Source organism: Trachurus trachurus (assembly GCF_905171665.1).
Source record: "Trachurus trachurus genome assembly, chromosome: 18".
Taxonomy (NCBI): domain Eukaryota; kingdom Metazoa; phylum Chordata; class Actinopteri; order Carangiformes; family Carangidae; genus Trachurus; species Trachurus trachurus.
In genome coordinates, this window is record NC_139909.1 from 19,163,067 (window position 1) to 19,185,176 (window position 22,110).

At 41.5% G+C, this 22,110-nt stretch overlaps 2 protein-coding genes across 4 annotated transcripts; both read left to right on the forward strand.

Moving 5' to 3' along the window:
• The first annotated feature begins 890 nt into the window (after window positions 1-890).
• capgb (capping protein (actin filament), gelsolin-like b) lies at window positions 891-14,577 on the forward strand. 3 transcript variants are annotated; one of them, XM_083993460.1, is made up of 10 exons: window positions 891-973; window positions 1,481-1,533; window positions 8,685-8,878; window positions 11,041-11,195; window positions 11,511-11,669; window positions 11,815-11,964; window positions 12,523-12,609; window positions 13,008-13,140; window positions 13,985-14,076; window positions 14,179-14,577. In XM_083993460.1, exons 3-10 carry the CDS (start codon window positions 8,686-8,688, stop codon window positions 14,242-14,244), a joined length of 1,035 nt encoding a protein of 344 aa, XP_083849586.1. In that variant the 5' UTR covers window positions 891-973; window positions 1,481-1,533; window position 8,685; the 3' UTR covers window positions 14,245-14,577. The 3 variants fall into 3 exon arrangements, with proteins under 3 accessions (XP_083849586.1, XP_083849587.1, XP_083849585.1); XM_083993461.1 differs by lacking the exon at window positions 891-973 and having other exon boundaries at window positions 1,471-1,533; XM_083993459.1 differs by lacking the exons at window positions 891-973; window positions 1,481-1,533 and adding an exon at window positions 2,584-2,764.
• Window positions 14,578-16,709: 2,132 nt separating this feature from the next.
• Window positions 16,710-21,618, forward strand: LOC311002067 (uncharacterized protein). The gene is made up of 10 exons (XM_083993285.1): window positions 16,710-16,815; window positions 17,435-17,480; window positions 17,667-17,818; window positions 17,991-18,089; window positions 18,726-18,854; window positions 18,947-19,069; window positions 19,194-19,322; window positions 20,063-20,141; window positions 20,815-20,841; window positions 20,955-21,618. Exons 2-10 carry the CDS (start codon window positions 17,450-17,452, stop codon window positions 21,488-21,490), a joined length of 1,305 nt encoding a protein of 434 aa, XP_083849411.1. The 5' UTR covers window positions 16,710-16,815; window positions 17,435-17,449; the 3' UTR covers window positions 21,491-21,618.
• Window positions 21,619-22,110: the final 492 nt, after the last annotated feature.

Genomic DNA, 22,110 nt, shown 5'->3' on the forward strand with positions numbered 1-22,110 from the left:
ATTGCCACTGTATAGAAATCGATTCATTATCTCATTCTCTGTATCTTTGTTCTGTTTGTTTTTTGACTTGGAAAAAAATGAATAAAAGTTTTACTACATGTCTCTGTCTGTTGTTTTTACGCCTCTACAGCAGGTGATTCACTGACAGTCGACATGATGCTATGATTTACAGCATTTGGGGGGAAAATGCTTAGTTTTGGGGAAGTTATTAATGGTCTCAATTATTTGTTTATATTTTTGGAAAATACATCACATAAATCACAATTAATCAGGCACGTGAAGTATTTAAAGTACAGTTTTGAGTCATTTTATGCTACTTAAAAGTCACTTACCGTACTATAAGTCTACAAGAGAAATACAGCAGTTTTCACTCCACTACATTCACACTGCAGGTTAAAGTTTTATGTATAAAACATAAAAATCTTTACATAAGAAATATGATTCATTATCATAGATTAAACTATCAAACGTCATCTAAAGTGGACAGCTACATTACAATGTACATTAATAATAATTAGGAAAGCAAATCTTCATGAAGAAAAATGTATGCATTAAACCTTTTACTTGCTTTTAAAATAAGCACACCACATTTCAAAATAAAGTAACCCCTGTGATTTATTGAAATCAATAATGGAATAGTGTTTACTCTCCATTTCGTTGTTACAGCTGAGGCTGCTGGGAAAGTTTGAGGATTTACCTGAGAATGACCTCGTGAGTCATGATGACACAGCTGCGTCATTGGACCATTGAAAGCTCACGCGCTCCCTCCTGTAGGGGGCGCTGTGACGTCACCTGCTCGCTGACAGGAAGTTCACCTGGAAATCACACTCATTCATAAAGTGGCACAGAAACAAGACGTTTCAGGTAACTTATAGATGTAATGTAGTAGGTTTGTTTTCACCATGGGAGACTACCGGTAGTTTGTATGTTGAGTCACGTGACTCTTGGTGAGGGCCTTCTGGGAGGTTGACAGGTAGGCCTAAATACATGGAAAGTTGTTGTTTTTATGTGTTTTGGATTTAAATTGCACTGTGTGACCTTAAACTGAGCTCAAAAACAGCAAACATTGGCTCAAGATAAGCCACTGTCCAGTGTGTATCTGTTGTAAACATGGCTGTTGTCTTACAAAACTATTTACAATACAAAAATATTTGTTGAGTACTAGTAGCCTACTATTACAAATCATAATATAGCCTAATATGTTCTCCTGGCAGGTCAAGAGATTAAAATAAACCCAGACAGTATGTGAGTTTGGGTTAAAAAAGTACAAAGACTTGTTTACTGACAGGAGGGGAGATTTGAACAGTTGTGTGTAATATAGGCCTATAGCCTACTAAGATGAGCATTAAAAATGACTTTATATCAGCTGATGAACTTTAGGAAAGTGGCTGTCTTATTCACAGAGAGCTGTTTCTATCATGTGATGTCTCCTGCAGCCTGTGAACTTCGGCCTCTTTATGTTGCACTTCCTCACCACCAGGTGGAGACGGTTTTATCCAACTAGACGAGAGAGGAAAACATAGAAGCACCAAGGTAAGGCCTTTCATTCATGCTCATGTAATCCATAGATAATAGTAACCAAATAATCAGCATCATGTGCAGCGCATCAAGAACCATGCACACATACTTTGCTTGTTGAAACTATTTAATGCGAGTGAATATGTTTGCTGCTGTATTGGTTTTTAGGATTTCAGATGTCTCATTCTTCAAAACCTTTAAAGAAATTTTTTTTTAATGAGATTGTAACAAGTGAACCCCTAAAATGTTTCTTTTTTTTCTGTTTTTCAGAGTCATTTATTTTTCTGTTTTTCTCATTAAGTAAAAAAAAAATTACTCCAAGAACAGAAAAAAATTAATTACTTATGCAATAGGCTTCCTGGGTCAGATTCAGACTGATTCATTTTACTGAGGTGTCGAGGTTTTTTTCGACAAAACATTAGTTAAAATTCAAGTCAGCTTAATATTTTTTGTTTGGTCCTGACTTAAAATTTCCAATTCCAGTCACAAACCCTAAACTCAATGAATGAAGCATTTTCACAATTAAACAGAAACAGAACCAGAACAAGACCATTATGTACCCATTTAAAGTTTGTAACTCTATGAAACAGTATAAAGGTCACTACGACTACAGTGTCACACACAACATTACATTACACAACCTCTGAAGGTATGGATACGTGTTTTAAGGTGTGGCGCCTGCACCTTAGATAATAAGTAGCGTTACTCACACCAGTGGGTTTTCCTGGGATCCTCCGGCCTTGTAATCTTCACCTGTGGAAACAATGAATCACAGTCATGCAACGATGTCAAGGCTGCAATCTGCGTCTTACACCTAACACCTTAACACACACAAACACACAGAGACGAGGTGAAACCATGTGTGACTGATAAGTGTGTTTGGGTCAGTAGCCATGGTGATTGTGGCAGCAACAGACAGTGAGTCACTACTGGTGGGTGAGGGGTCGGTTCATGTTTTTAATAAAAAAAGAGGAAAAAGAACTGAGTTTGAATTTTCCCTCCGTTCAGAGCAGCTCTGATTCAGTCTGGTCTTGTGGTTGAGTCAGAGGGCCGGGCCTGTGGCTGCTGCTGCAGACAGAGGCAGGAAATATCTGTGTGTGTGTGTGTGTGTGAGGGGGTGAGAGAGACAAAGAGAGAGAGAGAGAGAATTTGTGTGTTTAGGGACGTGTTTCTCTCTGCGTGACTGCTTTCCTCATCCCCTCTCTGCTCAGACGTGTTGTGTCGCTCCGCTAACTCACTCTCCAAGGTAAGAGACTCTTCATACTTGTTTTTCGCACTTTCTGCTGCACGTTCTCAAACTTTATCCTCCTCTTTCCTCCATTTGCTCTTTGTTTCTCTCTGTTTTCTGCTTCCCTCTGAGTCTGTGTCCCTGTGTTTCCTCCCATGCTCCCATGCTTTATCTGTTTGCTCATCACATTCCTGAGGAGCCTCTCCCGGCGGGACGGTCTATCAATCTTTAGTTTGTCTCACTTGCATCTTTTTTTTTTTTCAGTTTTCACACTTTGTGCTTCTGCTTCTGTTTTCCACTGATGAAAACCTCAACCTTTCCCCTTCCCTGTGTCCCTGTCTCACTTCCTACACATACTCCTGCTCCTCTACGCTGCTGTTGCACCACTTCCTTAAAGCTAGGGTGGGGTGTTAAAGAGGTATCAGCCTTACATCAGAGGAGTGTAGATGGAGAAGTAGAAGTTTGCTGCAGTGTAAATAATAATAATAATGAAAAAAAAAACCACAATTAATCTCAAATGGAAAAGTGTAGTTAATCTTTTATATGATAAAATATGTCTTTTCTTCTTCTCTTTGTTCTCTGGGCCTCTCAATTTAATCCTCTGTCTTGATTTCACTCTTCTAATCTCATAATCGCACTGTGCAACCAGCCACACACACACACACACACACACACACACACACACACTGATCATCAGCTGCCAGATTGCTCTCAGATCTCTCTCCGCCCGCTGCTCTGCTTATTGTCCGCTCTCATATTTCTGTCCGCTCGTCAACGCATGAATGACTGATTGACTCAGTGACCCCTGCAGCCTATCACTGACCCTGTGTCTCCATCCCAACCGCTCCGTCCACTCCACCTCTCTCTTTCTCTCTCTCTCTCTCTCTCTCTCTCTCTCTCTCTCTCTCTCTCTCTCTCTCTCTTTCTCTTTCCATCTCTGTGTCTCCTCCATGCTCCATCCATCCAGGCGTCACTGACCGCCTCAGTAGCCGGGGCCAACTCGGCGTGTTTCCTGTCGTCTAACCTCTGCCACCGCCTCGTTTTCACCTACAAATCTGACTCTATAGCAGAAAATTAAAGTAAATATATTCAGGTTACAATAATATGAATAACAGTAAAATTATAGTTGTTGTACTGTTTTATTTTTTTATTTAATTTATTACGTTTCTATTGAGTCACAAATACTTTCAGGATTAATACTGACTGCCACCAGGAACCCTTTTGTAGGATTGAGTAAAAAAATATTTCACATGATCATAAATCTGAAATGTAAGAAACTACTTCAACATGGCAGAGCGGACACACTGCAGCAGAACTTTTCTGCTATTCGCCAACACACCCACGAGTCATCTCCACCACAAAGCCCAACGTGCAAAACTCATAAACAAAAGCTGCTAACAGCCACAGACACTGGTGACGTTTCACGGTCAGTGTGGTTGGCATCAGTGGAAACAGTTGTGAAAAGTGTCGACCGTTGTTGATGACAACATCAGCCTCAGCAAACGTGGGTGTAGGCCTCCAACCCAACCCCCTTGTTTTGTTTTTTGTTTGAGCTTTTTTCTTGACATAGAAACACAATAGTCCCCTGTATAATGTAAAAGGGAGAAATAGGGGGGGGACCAGCATGCATGACAGTATTAGTTGTGGCTCTGAAAGCCATAATAATGCAAATGTCAACTGTACTGCTACTACTGATGTAGGTCACAGTGAAGGATGGTAATACTGATAATATTTAATGATAGTTACAGTGGATTTAGCATCAGGTGCAGGATCAGGGGCAGTGGGTGGTTTGCAACAGGAGCTGTTTATGTTGCAGCCAGTATTTTAGTTTTGTAACGCTTGTACTACAACATCCAGGAGCCTCAGTCACTAGTATGAAGAACAAGCTGCAGGTTAGGAACAAAACACTACAGCATCTTTCACACCTGAAGATAAAACTGACCCTGAATCCACACTTTATTTGATGCCTATCTCTATAACGCATTATAACAATACTTATAATGAGTTATAATGCAGTTATAGCACTGTATAACCATAGTTATAAACACTCATAAATGATCATAATGCTTTATAACAATAATCATAACACACTATAAAGCATTTTATTATGACTTATAAGGTCAGGTATTATAATACGTTATAATTGTTAGTTACTCACTGATAATGCCCACATCGATAATGCATTATAAATATAGTTATAATGTGTTATAATTGGCTTATACACGTGTATAACTATCATTATAAACACTCATAAATTACCATAAGACTTTATAACAATAATCATAAATAGAGCATTTTATAACGGCTTATAAGGTCAAGTATTATAATGGAGTTATAATGCTCTATAATGTGTTGTGCTTATTGTTATAAAGCCTTATGATCATTTATGAGTGTTTATAAGGATAGATATACACGTTTATAAGCCAATTATAACACATTATAACTATATTTATAATGCATTATCGATGCGGGCATTGATAGCAAGTTACTAACAATAATAACGTATTATAATACCTGACCTTATAAGTCATGATGAAATGCTTTATAGTGTGTTATGGTTATTGTTATAAAGCATTATGATCATTTATGAGTGTTTATAACTATAGTTATACAGTGTTATAACTGCATTATAACTCATTATAAGTCTGGTTATAATGCGTTATAGAGATAGGCGTCAAATAAAGTGTTACCGTTGAGTCCTGGTGGAGCTTGGAGGAGTAGATGAGTTGGACAGAGGAGGGGGAGGAGGAGGGAAGAGTGGAAAGATGGAGGAGATGAACTCACTCTCCAGTAATTATCCACTTGGTGTTTAGCTTTAGCCAGGAACCAGGAACCCGACTCTGCTCCCCCACCACCACAACCACCACTCTCCCCCCTCCTCGCTCCCTTCCTCCCTCCCTCCCTCCCTCCCTCCGTCCTCACGCAGCGTCCTATCCACAGGCCGCAGGTAGGCTTTCATCACACCGGTTCCAGTTACCTCCCACATATAAGCTAACCAGGCCAGGAGAGCACAAACACTCCTCCTCAGCAGACCTCTCGATCCCTTACAACCCCACACACACACACACATATACACTTACACGGGTTCACACACACATACACACAAACACACACACAAACACACACTCCAGTGGACACGCAGAATGGAGCCGGAGTCAGACAGCATGGCAGAGGTACCAGAGGAGATCATACAGTTAAGTGGACCGGGGCCTTTTCTCTGTGCCTCCTTACTTACTCTTGGAGCGGCTGTCAAAGCACTGAAACCTTAACCCGAGGGCCCCTGCATGTGCCGCCTCCGACTCTCTCTCTCTTAGCTCCTCTCCTCCTCTACTCTGCCTTTTTTATATATAGTCCATTTATTCACTTTGATGCACCGCTGCCCTCTCTATCTGCTGTTTTGATCAGTGAACGCCACCTGTTTATTGATCACAGTTTACTTGCAGCTATGAAAGTCTGATCTGATGTCACGTACTGTATATATCTGGACTGAATCTGTCTAAAAGAGGGATGGGTGTTGCTGCTGCTGCTCACATCCTGTGTGACTGACAGCAATTAGTGCTAATATTTTATTTTCTGCCTACAGTGTGGAGCATGCTGGGTTGCTGATAACTATAATCAGGCTAATTATTTGCTGCTGTGGCGCCTGCCTCGCTGCGAAACTGAAACGTAAACTGCTTTATGATGATTGTTTTATAGGTTGTTGTAAAGGCTCCACCCTACATTATGCTTATGTTTATTTAAACACCATAATATTTATCTGAATGTGTAACCTTGCTCAGGTTTACGTGGAAGGAAGAATATCACAGCCATCATTAGGACAGGAAACCTCCACGTAGCTCTGATAAAGTTTCACATGTTGGTTTGTTATCATCCCGGAAAAGATTTGTGATTATCTGATGAAGCACGATGAAGATATATCAAATTAGTCAAATTTCAAATGAGAAAAAAGTTCATTCTTGACTATAAAACATCAAAACAAGAATTATGGACTCAAGGGCGCCTTACTCAGATTTTGCAGGAGCTGTCACGTTTCATGTTTTTTTTTGTTTTCCTGCAGTTTGATGGTCGATCGTGTAACTCGCTCTGAGTCACCAAACCACTGAGGAAACGCCACCTCATCACCTCAGATAAACTCATGATGAGCCGAGCTATCTCCATCTGCTGAGGAAGTCCATGAGATGAGGCTGAAAGCTCTCGAGCATGAAAGACACTGAATGAAGTTTAGTCTTCAAACAACAACCATTGAGTGTGTGAAACATCATTCTTGGCCTTGGAGACAGTACTCCATCAGAAAAATAAATAATAATTATAATAATTAGGATCAACTTACTCCTTTCTGCAACCTTTAACCCGATCTCATGGTCTTCCTCAGTGGATAGCGACAGCCTAGTTATAGGCTACTCATTACCTAAAAACTGATCAAACTCCAGTTCATTATGCAGCATGTGGTTGAAAGCATGAAAATAGTAGCAAGTGGGCCTTGAGTAAATTTAGTTTTAGGTTAATTGAGAAGATTTCTAAATTGTTTTATTAAACAATAGTCACCAGTTCCTTCTTATTGGATGTGTGCATTTGCTAAATTTGTCTCTGACTTTCGACTGTGGTTGGTTAAAAACATTTAGAGTTTGTCGGCAACTCGTCAGTTTCTAAACCTCTGTGGGTTTGAGTGAGAGCAGACTGAGCTGTGGTTGGGTCACACTCTTACTCTACATTAACATCTGTTTATTTTTATGTCAGTGTGTGTGTGAACGGGAGAGAAACGTATATGAGTCCACACCCAATCATTCACACCAGCGACATGACCCAGCGTGCACACAGGACACACACACGCTGCAGCCACACCTGTCTGTTGTGCAACGACACTTGTGCTATGCCGTGTTAGCGTTGCAGGCCGCTCGGTGTTGTGTTGCATAAGAGTAATGTCATGTAGCTCGTGGTCTTTAGGGCAGCAACACAAGCCCTCGTTTGTGTCGACTCCTAAGTGTAATGGACTCATCGCGCAAACCACATCCTGCGTTTTCTTAAAGGGATAGTTCACCCAAAATTCAAATTTCACTCATTATCTACTCACCCTCATGTCGACTAAGGGCTGGGAGAATTTTCAGAGTCCTCCGTTCCTTCTCTGAGTTACGGGGGGGGGTCCGCGCAGCAGTATTTGTCCATATAATGGTTGTGAATGGTGCTCACTTTTCTTCGTCCAAAAAGACACACCAAAAAACATCCAAATACCTCCATACTGCTCGTCTGTAATGTCCCTCTTGTAATCTTGTATCCACCGGTCATTGCAAATCACGCAAGATTTGCACTGACACAGGCAAAGCAGTGAACTGAGACACTGGGAGCTTCCGCTACAAACAAGCTTAAAATATAGACTTATTTAATTTTTTTCGGAACAATTTCTCATGTCGGGGCTTCAATACAAGAGGGACATTACAGACGAGCAGTATGGAGGTATTTGGATGTTTTTTGATGTGTCTTTTTGGATGAAGAAAAGTGAGCACCATTCACAACCATGGACAAATACTGCTGTGCGGACCCCCCCATAACTCAGAGAAGGAACGGAGGAAAATTCGGGGGTGAGTAGATAATGAGTGAAATTTGAATTGTGGGTGAACTATCCCTTTAAAGGGACAGTGAGAGACTCTTAAATCCACCTTCTCAGTCAGGATGGAGAGAAGTTCAATTTGTTATTGGGGAAGTTTAAAAGCTTAAATTGATGTAAGAAGTCAAAAAATGGACACACGTCTTGTGGCGGTGACTTGTCGTGACAACGTGGGTTTGACTTCTGCTTTTACTTCTCCATTGCCAACTCAAAAAACCACAAATGTATTCCCACATGGAGGCAGTGACACAATGTGTTTACACTTCCTGTTTCAGCTGACTGCTTCTTTCCTTTCGTCTTACCAGTTGTTTCCGTCTTCTTCCTCTTTTCTTGCAGTATGCTCCCATTCAAAGCAGCACCGGGTCAGTTCAGCCCAGAGGCTCGGGACCCGGGCCTCCGGGTGTGGAGGGTGGAGAAGATGAAGGCGGTGCCGCTGGATGCCTCCGAGGTCGGGGCCTTCTTCAACGGGGACTCGTACCTGGTGCTGGAGAACCGCGGCGAGCAGGGAACAGACCTGCACATGTGGATAGGTGAGAGACTGGAGACACATCTGGATTATGTGACGTGCATCGATCAGACACGGGGAGAAAATATTATTATATTAGAAATAAAAGTGATCATTTAGAGGTGATGATGGAGTTAGTGAGGCACAACGTTAAAGGGGACATATTATGGAAATATTACTTTTTGAAAGCTCTTTAACATATATTTGGGGTTTTTTCATGGCTTTCGGCCTCCAAAATGTGAGAATTGGCAAAAATTCTGTAATTTGCAGACTCCCTAGGTTAGGTCCCTACCTTAGTTGTCTTCCAGTGATGTAACTAGGTTTCAAATTTGCATAATACCACCCCTACCCTGGGACCGGTAGAAGGGGCGGGGCAAGCAGTGGTTAATTTGCATTTAAAGGGACAGACACTGAAACCAGCCGTTCTGAACAGGGCTGTTTTGAGAGGATGAAAAGAGCTGTGATGTTTGATCCTTGGGGTATTTTGACCGAAGCATGTCACAGACATGTCTTTAAGACACCTGGGAACTATTTAAATTTGTGGAAAGGTTGCATATTATGTCTCCTTTAAAGGATTACAGTATGTAGCTTCCAGTGTGTGACGCCTTTATACAGTGATGGTGTGTACTTCAAGACAAAACCAATGACCCAAACACTTCAATCAACATGAAAACTTCAAACTCTTCATAGCAACTGCTTTTTCTGCAGTATTATGCAGAAGTGATTTTCATTGAACTTGGTGCAGGGATGGAGCAGTTGTCAGGGAAGAACCAAAAATCTGATCTGGATCATTTACTTTCCCTGGATGTGGACGATGTGACATTGAAGCTTAGCGGAACAGGGAGGTCAAGACCTGCATCACGGTCTGTTCGCAGGCCTTGAGGAGCAGAGAAAGTTTTATTTGGACTCCAGAGCGGCGTCAGGTCTGATCAAGTGTCTCAAGTGATGTCAGTTGTCTCTGAAGACGTCATGTGTGAAAATGAAAAGTAAATCAAAGGCGGTGGAGGGTCAGAAAGAAGAGGAAGAGGAAGTTAAGCAGACTCCCTGACTGGCTACTACTGAATCTCTATCAGAACTGTCAGTTGCATTCTGGGTAATGTAGGCACCAGGTTTCGTAACAGAAGAGGAACACGTGTAATAAAAAGGATGCACTTCTCGGGGCGGTGTTTAGCTGAGTTGGTAGAGCACCCGCCCAGTTGAGGCTATAGTCCTCGCTGCAGGCGGCCCCAGTTCGAATCCCACGTCGAGCGGCCCTGTCCTGCGTGTCATTCTCCACCTCTCTGCCTCCCATTTCCTGTCCATTAAAAGCGAAAAAAAGGATGCACTTCTGATTAATTTATTTGATTCATTTATTTTCACATAATGTGAAAGGAGTCCATTGCTAAATCATTTTAACTTTGCACTGAAATTACATAGGAGAACAACAACATCAGCAACAACAAGAAAGCGCCTCTCGTGTTTCTCTTTTACTCCGTCCATCAAAAGCAGCAGCACCATTGTCCAGTGTTTACTACATACACTCCTGGGCCCGTCCCAGTGCGCCACTTGAAAAGCTAATAACCCTCCCAGCGCACGGTGATGACACATGAGACACGGCGCTGACCTGCTGCATCTCCGTGCCAGCAGCGGAGAGGCTGGATGGAGGGAGGAGAGGGACGGACAGATGATGAGAGAGAGAGGGGGGAGAAGAGGAGTCCCGAGGGGAAAGAGGGACGGTTTTTGAGCAGCGCTCATTAAAAATGCAGCAGGACTGTTACAGTACTCAAATGCGGCCGTTGTTTCCAGCATGTATCCGGTGCTTAGGTAACACTAAGCTGATTGTCACAGCTTGGAGAGGGCTCTCTGTGCTCAAGCATGCGTCCCTCTCTCTCTGAGCCCCCCTCCTCCCTCCCTCCTCCCTCCTCCCTCGTTTACAGCTGATGACCACTATGTTTATTTGTATTTCTATTTCACCTTCCTTTCCTTCCTCCCTCCCTCTATCTCTACATCAACCGCTTGGTGTCATAAGTATCAGAGGTTATCTTGGCTCTAACATAAACTATCTTTTTCCAGAGGGATTACACAACTTTTCACAACTGCACCACAGAGCCTCCATCGTTTCGTTGTGTTGCAAACAAAAAAGTGTTGATATTACCCATTCATGTTTGTACTTCTTCCCTCTCTGACTTCTTCTCTCTCGCGCTGCAGGTGAGAAGTCGTCTCGGGACGAGCAGGTGGCGTGTGCCATGCTGGCCACCCAGCTGGACCACTTCCTGGGCGGCGACCCCGTCCAGCACAGACAGGTTCAGGGCTACGAGTCCCCAGAGTTCATGACCCTGTTCCCCAGAGGAGTCAGCTACAAGGTGAGGAAATATTTCTACTGTCGCCTGAAAAACACATACTGTAGGTGGAAAGATTTTTTCCTGCCTAATGTTTATTAGGTTAGTAACACAATTCAAAAGTTGCTCTTTTTATGGCCAGATAAAGCCACTTATCATTTTTACAGCACCCTAGATATTACTGCCTCTGTGTCAAAGTGCATTTAGGACACTCAGTTTGCATTGAAGACGTTTATCTGGCTCAAATAAACAATGATATTTAACCTGAAATCTATTAAACATTTATAAAAAATATACATTAATATATGAAACAATATAAATATCCATGGTCTCTCTCAGGAGGGGGGCGTGGAGTCGGGCTTCAGGAGGACTCAGGGCTCGGGGACGGTGCAGAGATTGTACCAGATCAAAGGGAAGCGCAACATCCGTGCCAAGGAGGTGGAGCTGGCGTGGAGCAGCTTCAACAAAGGCGACTGCTTCATCCTCGACCTCGGGGAGGTGAGAGCCGTCACCGTGAACCCAGATAAAGACAGATGTGCACAACATTTTGAACAAGTGCAGCCACAAACCGCATCTGAATGTGATGGAGCTGATGTTTGTGAAAGTAAAGTGTGTGTTCTCTCTCTCTCTCTCTCCTCTCCAGACGATCGTGTCGTGGATCGGATCACAGGCCAACATCTTTGAGAAGCAGAAAGTGCGTGAAATCGCCTCGCTGATTCGCGACACGGACAGACATGGTAAAGCCCGGATCATGGACGCCAACGAGGGGGAGGAGCCTGAGGAGATGCTCAAGGTAAAATACACACTTCAGTCAGCGTTTTGTGCAGGAAACACTGGAAGAAAAAACCTTCATATGATCAACACATCTTTAAAACGTGATTTAAAGGAGACATATCATGCCCCTTTTCCACAAATGAAAATAGTTCCCAGGTGTCTTAAAGACATGTCTGTGACATGCTGTGGTCAAAATACCCCAAGGATCAAACATCACAGTTCTTTTCATCCTCTCAAAACAGCCCTGTTCAGAACGGCTGGTTTCAGTGCCTGTCCCTTTAAATGCAAATCAGCCACTGCTCGCCCCGCAAATTATGCAAATTCAAAAACTAGTTACATCAGTGGAAGACATCTGAGGGAACAGCTCATAAAACCACATGGATTTTAATCTAGGGAGCCTGAACATTACAGATTTTTTTTTGTCAATTCTCGCATTTTGGGGGCTGGAAGGCAAGACAAACACCCAAATATATGTTAAAGAGCCTTCAAAAAGTGATATTTCCATAATATGTCCCCTTTAAAATAAAATCAGAGATACACTTTTGTGATCTTGAACGTCTGCTGTGTTGATGAGCAGGTCCTGGGACAGATGCCAGCGCTGGCAGAGAGCACGCCAGAGGATGACAGCAAAGCAGACGCCTCCAACTCTGCTTCGCTCTACAAGGTAACTTCACCTGCACTCGAATATCAAACTACCATCCACATCAGTCATCTTTTTAATTATAGGCAAACGATGGAGAGTAATCTGTACTTTCTCTTGTACAACCTATTTTGTGAAGGGTTTTGAGTGTCAGGCAGCTGTCAGTTTGGTTTGGTTACGTTTCACTGTTTGATATTTTATCTATTTGCATATTTACTTATTTATGTTTTTGTATTCTATTTAATTATTTTCTTATTGGATGCCTATATTTGTCTACATTGACACTGTCATCAGATTCTTTATTTTTGTTCACAATTGAGTCTGATACATGGTTTAAAATGTAAATTGAGGTGATATAATTTAAAAAAGGAATAAAAATGAAAAATGTGTAAAGCATAAACCTGTGTGCTTTCACTTCTCAGGTGTCCGACGCAACAGGTTCCATGACGATGACCAAAGTGTCGGAGAAGAGTCCGTTTGCGAAGGAGCTGCTGGTTCGTGACGACTGCTTCATTCTGGATAACGGCGCCAACGGAAAGATCTTCGTCTGGAAAGGTGAGGAAACACCACTTGACCCCGGACCAGCAAACTTCTGCTGCCTGAAATGCAAACCAGAGGGAAAGTGATAGTCGTCACATGCCGGCGATATTCAGTATCTAATTAGATTAAATTTTTAATCAAGCAATGTTGAAAAATAAAGATCGAGAGCTGAACGAGCGTCGTTTAGAGTTCATGTGCAGCTGCTGTATGTGTGAACATCTGTTTCAGCATTTAAAAAACAAAAACAAATCAGCAGCATCTAATCCAGTGTTTTTCAACCTTGGGGTTGGGACCCCATGTGGGGCCGCCCCTGAAATTTCTAGTAATTGATACAAATTTTACTTTTTTTTTTTTAACTAATTATTATTCTTTTTAAAATTATCATTAAAAAGATCACACATAATCTTAAACAACTGTATTCTATACTTTCACTTTCTCTAATATAAATCGTGTTCAAATAAAATGCGGCATATAAAAATATCTGAGCTGGAGCATCTTGATTGACGGGGTGGCCAGAAATTTGTGATGTCAAAATGGGGTCACGAGCCAAAAAAGATTGGGAACCACTGATCTAATCTGTTATGAAATCAGCTGCTGCCTTCTGAAAAGTATGAATATGAATACGAATGAGTATGAATAACTATAATATACTTTATATATTTTATTGAAAGCTTTTATTTTGAAGGTGCTGCTCAGTGAAATATACATAAAAGCAGCAAAACCAAGTTGAACCTCTATATTCATTTTATACCTTCCACCTGTAATTACTATCCTCACGCCCAAAAATCAAATTAAAAAAGAAAATAATGATACATTTTATATATTTGTATTATAATTACTGTGTATGAATGTGTTTTAGGTAATGGAGCAAATGCTGAGGAGAAGAGGGTGGCCTTACAGATGGCGGATAGCTTCATCGAACAAATGAAGTACCCCAGGATGAAGACACAGGTACGTTGTTTTACCTCTGGCTTCTGCAGCGGCTCGTCTTTATGTTGAAATCATTTACTCCTCCTTATCACCTGTCTTTTGTGCTTCTTTGTGTTTCCGCAGGTGGAGATCCTGCCTCAGGGGAAGGAGACCATCATCTTCAAGCAGTTCTTCAAGAACTGGAACTAAACATTTCACAGGGGAACGTTTGACAAAAGGCTGCACTCGAGGAAGAAGCTGCACATCTGAAAACAGACAGCATCTCGTACAAAATACGCTTCATTTTTTTTTATATGCATTGACTTGTCTGTATATATTTGTAAGGTCGTGTCCTGACGGAGCACAACGAAGCTTGACTTGGACCAGAATCAGAGATGTGATGCCACTTTTATAAATGCAAACAAGTGTCTTCTGCTAAGAGATATGAAGAGATAGAAGAAAAAAAGAACCTAAAATAACTGAGTTTGAGTTTTTCTTTGTCTTTTTTTTTTTTTTTTTTTACATTTGTTCTAGTGTCACAGATTTTCCGGATTTTGGCAAATAAATCTAAAACTGCTTGCTACTTGAAGAGGAAGTGGTTTGATTTTTCCTGTCCATACACAGTACCAGGTTTTTTTTTAGCTTTGCTTTCAGATGTGCCGGGACTTTCAACCACACCTTCTTCCCACACCAACAGTTGGTTTGGTCTTGGCTCCCTGGACGTGAGCTGCACGTAATAACCCAGTATGATGTAACTGGCTGATCATGGTGCTGGAATTTGACCTGCTGTTTTTAAGATAGTTTACAAAAGCTCCGTGTAACCATTCATAACCATTTAGATCGTGGTTTATGGTTTAAAGGTTGATATTGTTATTGTTGCTCCATAATCATAATTTACACTTCCCCTGCTTCATCTGAAATGTTAATCCACAAGAGGATGTATGTGTGGTTTTGAGAACCAAAAACTCTCGAGATCAGTGTCAGCCAATCAGAAGAGAGGAGGGTCTGAGTCTCTCTTCTGGTTGGCTCACTGTTTTCTGAGTGATTGAACAAAAATGTAGCAGATATCAGGTAAAACTTTTCTTCTCTATGAAGTTGGACTTGTGAGTCTGAGCTTGCTTTCTTGTGACATCACAAAGTTAGAAAAAGTCCTGATGGGTCATTTTAAGGCTCAGTTTCTGAATACAGACTGTGTGCATGTCTGTAAACTGAGCTCTTTAATAATTTCTCAGTGTTAACATAAAACTTGGCCATTCTGTTTAATAATAAATTAATAATAATTTAAAAAATCAATTTTTACAACATGGGATCTTTAAATTTCAGTCACAACATCTTAAAAATTATGGTAGTAAGAGTTTTTCTAATGGTTTTAAAGAAAATTGCACAAATTTTCCACTCCCAGTGTAATGATACTGAATGTCAACTGAATTGACACTTTGACTTTGAAGTTACCAATAACCGAGCAGTGAGATGGTCCCACGATAATTGTGGTCCCTTATTCTTTCATGTTGTATGTGATGTTATCTGATTTGCCTCGTTACATAATGGTCTTATATAATAACCCCCCCCTCGTCTTGTGCAGGGGCTGTCTGCAGCCATGCATGCATCCAGACATCTAGGCACACATTCATTGTCCAACTGTAAACATATATATCTACATATCACACGAGAGGCAATAAATGCAGACTGGTCCAGTGTGATGTATTTATGGCCTATTAGGCCGACGGCTGACGGTGAAGGGCGGCAGAGTGATGCATGTTGAAGAGGAAGAGAGATGACATGAGTTTGTCTTTGACGTGTCTTCCTGTTGCTAACCAGGAAACCACTGTGCAACAGCATGGCGAGCAAAAACATGTTCGATTTTGTTTCAGCTGAGTCATTTTTGATTTCCCTGCTGTCGTATGACACTTGGACTCTTACACAACAAGCAGGTAGTGGAATAAGGAAAAACAGGCGGTGCATGCTATAGTAAGAATAACCTGAGATTATGATCAAAGCTTTATAATAGTTTTATGATGATTTTGTAAGACATGCCTGAAGGTTCCTCCCCTTAATGCCTAAAGACTTTTTATGGAGGTTTACACTGGGGAAGAAGAGATATGACTGATTACAGTAAATAACAATAAACATCAATAATATTAAGTGTGCTAGTCAGGGCAGAGGTGCGGTCTACTACCATTTGGTATATTCAGAAGTATTGTGTATAGTAACAGGTGTGTAGATCATGGTAACATCAACAATAACCTTTTTTTTTAAATAAAAAAAAAAACCTTTAAACCTAGATTTTAACTTGATATTATGACATAATGACATTAAAAACCCTTAAACTCCCAGTAGAAATATTTACAGTTCAAATCATGTTAATAAATATAGAAGTTCATATATAAAAACTAACTAACTAACTAACTAACTAACTAACTATAAAAAACATTTAAGATCATGTCAATAAATACATAAGCTCATATATAAGTACTTATATTGATGCTTTGGCTGAGTCCCAGTCATAGGTCCCAGTATTTGCGTCACTCAGAGTGATAGGCACAGATTTATCACTGCTATTGAGAATCACAGCTTTTCTTTCCTGGCGGTGAACGTGCCAGCTGCTGCCAGGAAGACGGAGGGTTTCATGTTCATGAGTTCAACAGAAAGAGACACGCCATAAATGAGTCCAAAGATCAGGCAGACGCAGACGCAGGCAGGGACAAATATCGTGACCAGGCAGCAGAGACCGTCCAGTCTTCTCAGCCCGCAGAGCTGCACCACCGCTCCCTCAGACTAAAGGTAGGACGGGATGGGTTACACATGGATTTACTGTGAATGTCAATTATGCTGATCACCATGCGACATAATAACTGGATATTTCATTTTTGTATTCGAGTTGTTTAATATATAATTGTTAATTGTTTTAAATTTAAAGTAGATATTTAAAAAAAAATAAAAATGTTTTACTGATACCCAAGTATTGTTGGTTTTTGCACAATTGAATCAATTATTCATTTGTATTGATTATTTTTTGTTTGGGTTATTAGTAAATGTTTTAGGCTATATGTGTTTACAAATAAATCCCAGCAGAACGTTTAATCTCCTATACAGCAATAATATTACATTGTTCCTCAATGATCTGTAGCCGTTTCATATTAGTATTTAATATCTTTTTTTTTCTTATTTTAATTATCTTCACACAAATAAAGATAATCTTGAGTATTTTAAGTTAAGTTTTTGTGAAATATTTGTGAGATATGACAAATTTCTATAATTTCAAATTGACTATAGACTTCAGTGAGGGCTGAAATGAAACAAGAAACTTTTTTTTTTTAAGAATCAATGCATTGGTAAAATGATTATTATCAATTGATATAATCAATAGCCTAAAACTCACTGGTGATTTCTTTTTCACTAGAGTGAGGACGCCACGATGGAGCTGAAGAGCATCTTGAAAACTAAACGTAAGTTATGTATAGATTATTATAGCCTATACGTTTACTGTCATTTCTACTTTTTGAGGAACATGTAACTTTGATCACTTTTAACCTTTGATCAGTGTGGGACTTGGATTCAATCACGACGCTTCATTATCTACTGCTATAAATCAGCTATGTGGATCAATATAAATGTGCTGCTTTATCCTGCAGGGGTGAGCCTGCTGCCGGAGGAGAAGGTCACCCAGAGCAGCTCCATCGGGGCGGTACGCTGGACCCTACCTGATGAAGACCTCAGGGCCAACAGCTCAGTCCCCAGCAGACCCGCCAAGACCAACAACCAGCAAAACAACAAAACCTCACTGGTAAAAACGTCTTCATTTATTCCTCCTATGTAACTCAGTTTCTGCGTGTGGCTTCTCTTTTGTTTTACCTCGAGTTCATTTTCAAACCTGTATTGATGTGTGTGTGTGTGTGTGTGTGTGTGTGTGTGTGTGTGTGTGTGTGTGTGTGTGTGTGTGTGTGTGTTTCCTACAGCAACATCCTCGTCAGAACGGCCTGAAGGACCTGCGCAGCCTGCAGGAGTGTGTACAGTTCATCCAATACTGGAAAGAGCAGGTGGACCAAGTCTGCAAGGTAGGAAACTGAGGGAAGGAGGCAGGATGTGAATCAAGGGCACAGCAGACACACATTAGATTTATTACTCATTTATAGACATACTGGTATAAATTCAGGGGGAAAAGACCAGATCAGACATGTGGGACTTGGACAAGGAAGTTTTGATTGCTCCATTTTAATCATATTTATAAGGAGGCCCCTGTAGGTTGTTGGACAGATAAGATTATTGTTCACTCTATTAAAAACACATTGAATTTCCCATTACACCTTGCTTGATTTAGATTAGTGAGCTCATACGAACTGGGATTTATGGTCGCACAGGTTGGATACACGTTGCTAAAGGAAATTATATCTTTGCTTGTTCATGTCGTGTTAATTGGGTGGGAGACCACTGATAGGACGTTTGCTGACGCTTTTATGACCTGACTACATGTTGTCCCTCTGCCCTGGTAACACAGGCCTGATAGATAGGCAGGGCGTCAACATGTACTGTAAGACGTCATGTCGACTCTTTTTGTAATCTCTACTCTCTTTTTTTTGGGTTGTGGTCTGAAACACAAAGAGTCTGTGGCTGATTTTCCTGAGTTTTCGCATCAAACTTTTGAGAGTGTATGACTGACGGTGTGTGTGTGTGTGTGTGGTCTTGTGTTGTAGCATGGTGAAGGTCATGCGGAGGAGGACACCGACAAGAACCAGGATTCAGACCGGCGGACTGAGCGCAGTCTGGAGGAGAGCAGGAAACTGATCCTGCAGTGGGCCGACGAACTCCATCACGTCGACAAGGTGCAGCACGGCGATGGATGTTCTCTGTATGTGTGAACAAGCTGCAAAAAAAAAAAACTATCAATCTTAACCTGCTGATTTTATGTCCTTAGATTCTGAAGGACACACTGTGGACATCTGCAGGTCAAGACAAAGAAAACAAAGACAAGAGCGCCGACGAGGAAGCACAGTTGAGGGTGATGGAGTGGGCCAAGGAGCTGCAGACGGCGAGCGAGGTGAGGAGCCCTGCACCCAAAACCAAAAGTGCAACAAACTTCTGGGAATGTTTAGCACTCATTATCCTCACAAAGAGTTGCTGCTACCATATACTGTGACTAAATTTAGTATTTACGTCTGCAGAAATGTGGCGTAGAGAGCGATGAGCTGGGCAAAATGCTGCGTCTGCTCGGGCTGAAGAAGAAACGACTGGTCAACCTGATGCCCCTGCTCGAGTTCATCACCTGGTCTCTGCTCAAGGAGGACAACATGGTGAGCGACCAGGCCCCGACAAGTCAATCACCACTTCCTGGGGTCTGGCTTTACTTTTGGAAGCTACTTGATAAGACGTCTGCACAGGGTTAAAGTTGAAGAACACAAGAAAAGGCTTAAACTCGAAAATCGAAACCGATCGGTATCTCGATCATCACGCCGTCCCGACATGACCAGGTTACAAAACCACTTTACGTAACGTGTGATTCGAGTGAACCCTGCTCTTCTGAATGCGTGCAGGTGCCTAATACGTGAACCCAGTGATTCACTTTATATGACCCTGATCTGCCTCTGCCCTGATAACTGTGGATGATCAGTGCCCTCAATAACTGATAGTGAAGGCTGCAGATAGCATATCTCCATGTTCGCAGACGATGGTCGATTCTACGCTGCAAATTGCAGGTGTTCTTGGTTTTTACTTCATGTTACTGTTGACAGTTGTGTGTTATTATGAACTTCTTTAATTTAGCTGTTTACTGGCATCCACAAATGGCACTTGTGTAGTGTTCTTTTAAAAAAAAATTGTTTTATACAGCCGATGTGAGGGAGGGAGTTTCTTTTGGAGAATCCACACGTGGATTTGTCATTTAGTGTTGAGACTCGCTGTTACAGTCGCAACCACACGGTCATAAGGAAACAGAGACGAAAGGGGGTGGCGGGGTCAATAAGGGAATCAAATAAAACATATACTGTTCCTGTTGCACGTGTTTTCATTTGATGTGTCTTGCCTTTTTTTTCAGAGCACGGTGCCGCAGTTATGGTTGCTGGCAAAGCAAAGGACCTGGAAAGCAGGAATCGCAAGATACATCCCCAACTCAGGTGTGTTTCTTACATGTATACTGTGTCTGAGGCTTGGGCACAGTGTTTACACAGCTGCCATCAGGCTGTTAAACACCACAATCACACACCACTTACCGAATGTGCACTACCCAAGCCACACGTGCACAATCATGTGTGAGAAACAGGCTTCAAATCAGGTTTATTTCAGCAATACCTCCCAGTCCCCAGGCTTTATTACTTGTCTGTAAAATATTAAGCAAGAACTTGTCCCTTATTGGATGTATATATAAATATAGATAAAGATAGGTATGTTTATATATTAGTGGAGTCCCTCTATTTTTATTGAGCACTTTGTATTTATCTGTGATTTTATGTTCACAATTTTGTTCTGCTCTACATTAATGTTTATTCAGAATTACAATACAGAGAATTTTGAATCTCTTGAATCTTGACACATAGGAGAAGATATACAGTTACAGCTTGTAACAGCGTGACTCCTTGTTGTGTAGACCTATTTTCCCCCATTGATCCCTTAATGCCAACCTCAATATGTCTTTGAAAGCCATTGTCACAAATTTTATTTCTTTGCGTGTTTCTTTTCTTTTCCTCACCTGGAAATCATCTTATGACTCTTTTTTTATTGCTTTTGCCTTTAGACCCTTGTTTATCCACTGCTGCTCTACTATAATGTCTGTTTCTCTCTTTTTTTCAGTTTGGAGTTGGATTTGCAGTGCAGCAGGTGAGATCCTTCAACACTTTTTCAACCTCTTTCATCTCCCATGATAATTTGCAAAACTACAAACATCTCATTAACGGTATAATGAGCTAATTTATGTGTTTTTCTCCAAACAGCTGATGTGGTTCTTGACCCCATGACCAACCACCCGTGGCTGCAGGTGTCGGACGACCAGCGTAAAGTCCAGGAGGGCCTGTCGGCAGCATCCGACCTGCCCTACAGCCCCGAGCGCTTCGACAGCTGGCCCTGCGTGATGGGGTGGGAGGGCTACAGCAGCGGCCGCCACTACTGGGAGGTGGACATAGCCAACAACGGATACTGGCGCGTCGGACTGACCACCGCCGACTCCAAACGGCACGGGCGCTTCCCCATGACCCCGAAGCACGGCTACTGGGCCCTGTGGCGCAGCACGCACCAGTTCTACGCCTGCAGCAAGCCGGAGGTGGAGCTGCTGGTCGGCCTCGTGCCCCAGAGGATGGGGATCTACTTGGACTACGAAGAAGGCCAGATCTCCTTCTACAACGCGGAAACAAAGTCACACATCTACACCTTCACCGGGACCTTCAGGGGGAAGCTGTACCCTCTGTTGGCCCCGCTGGACGGCCGCACACTCATGACAATCATCCCACCAGAAAACATCTCAGTGCACTGAGAAAAAAAATGACTTTTATTGGACTCTTCAAAGCATTTGACTTTCAGAAAAAATGAAGTTAAAGGCGCCAAAATATACAAAAAGGCAACAGGCAAGATATAAAATGTTATAAAATTCGAGTCTTCAGCTAAAAATTCACAAACGTGACTTTCAAACTAAAATATTTCAAACTTGACTTCACTTAATTTTCCAAAAACTGAATTAAACATCTTTTCCATAAACTGAACTAAACCAAAGTGCTAATGATATGACTGACAGAAAAATGAACGGATCTTATCACAACACAAACTCAGCTTTATTATAGTATATATAGAAAAAATATATATATCAAATACCTCAGTAGACTAAACTCAGTTGATCTCTACCTTTATGTTTACATGCTGACATGTATAAACACATCCTGCATCTACACACAGATAGGCACTTTCACGTAGGCACACAATAGATGTTTCTTATACTCTGTACGTTCTTTTTCTACAACATTTCATAGAGGGAATTTTTAAAATCTACATTACAGGTTGGTTTGTAAACATAAAGTTCAGTTTGCTTTTGCCGCTTTGAGAGAAACACACTAATTCTGTAACAGTGCTCAAAATTAGCGGCGCAGTAGGTGAGAAGCA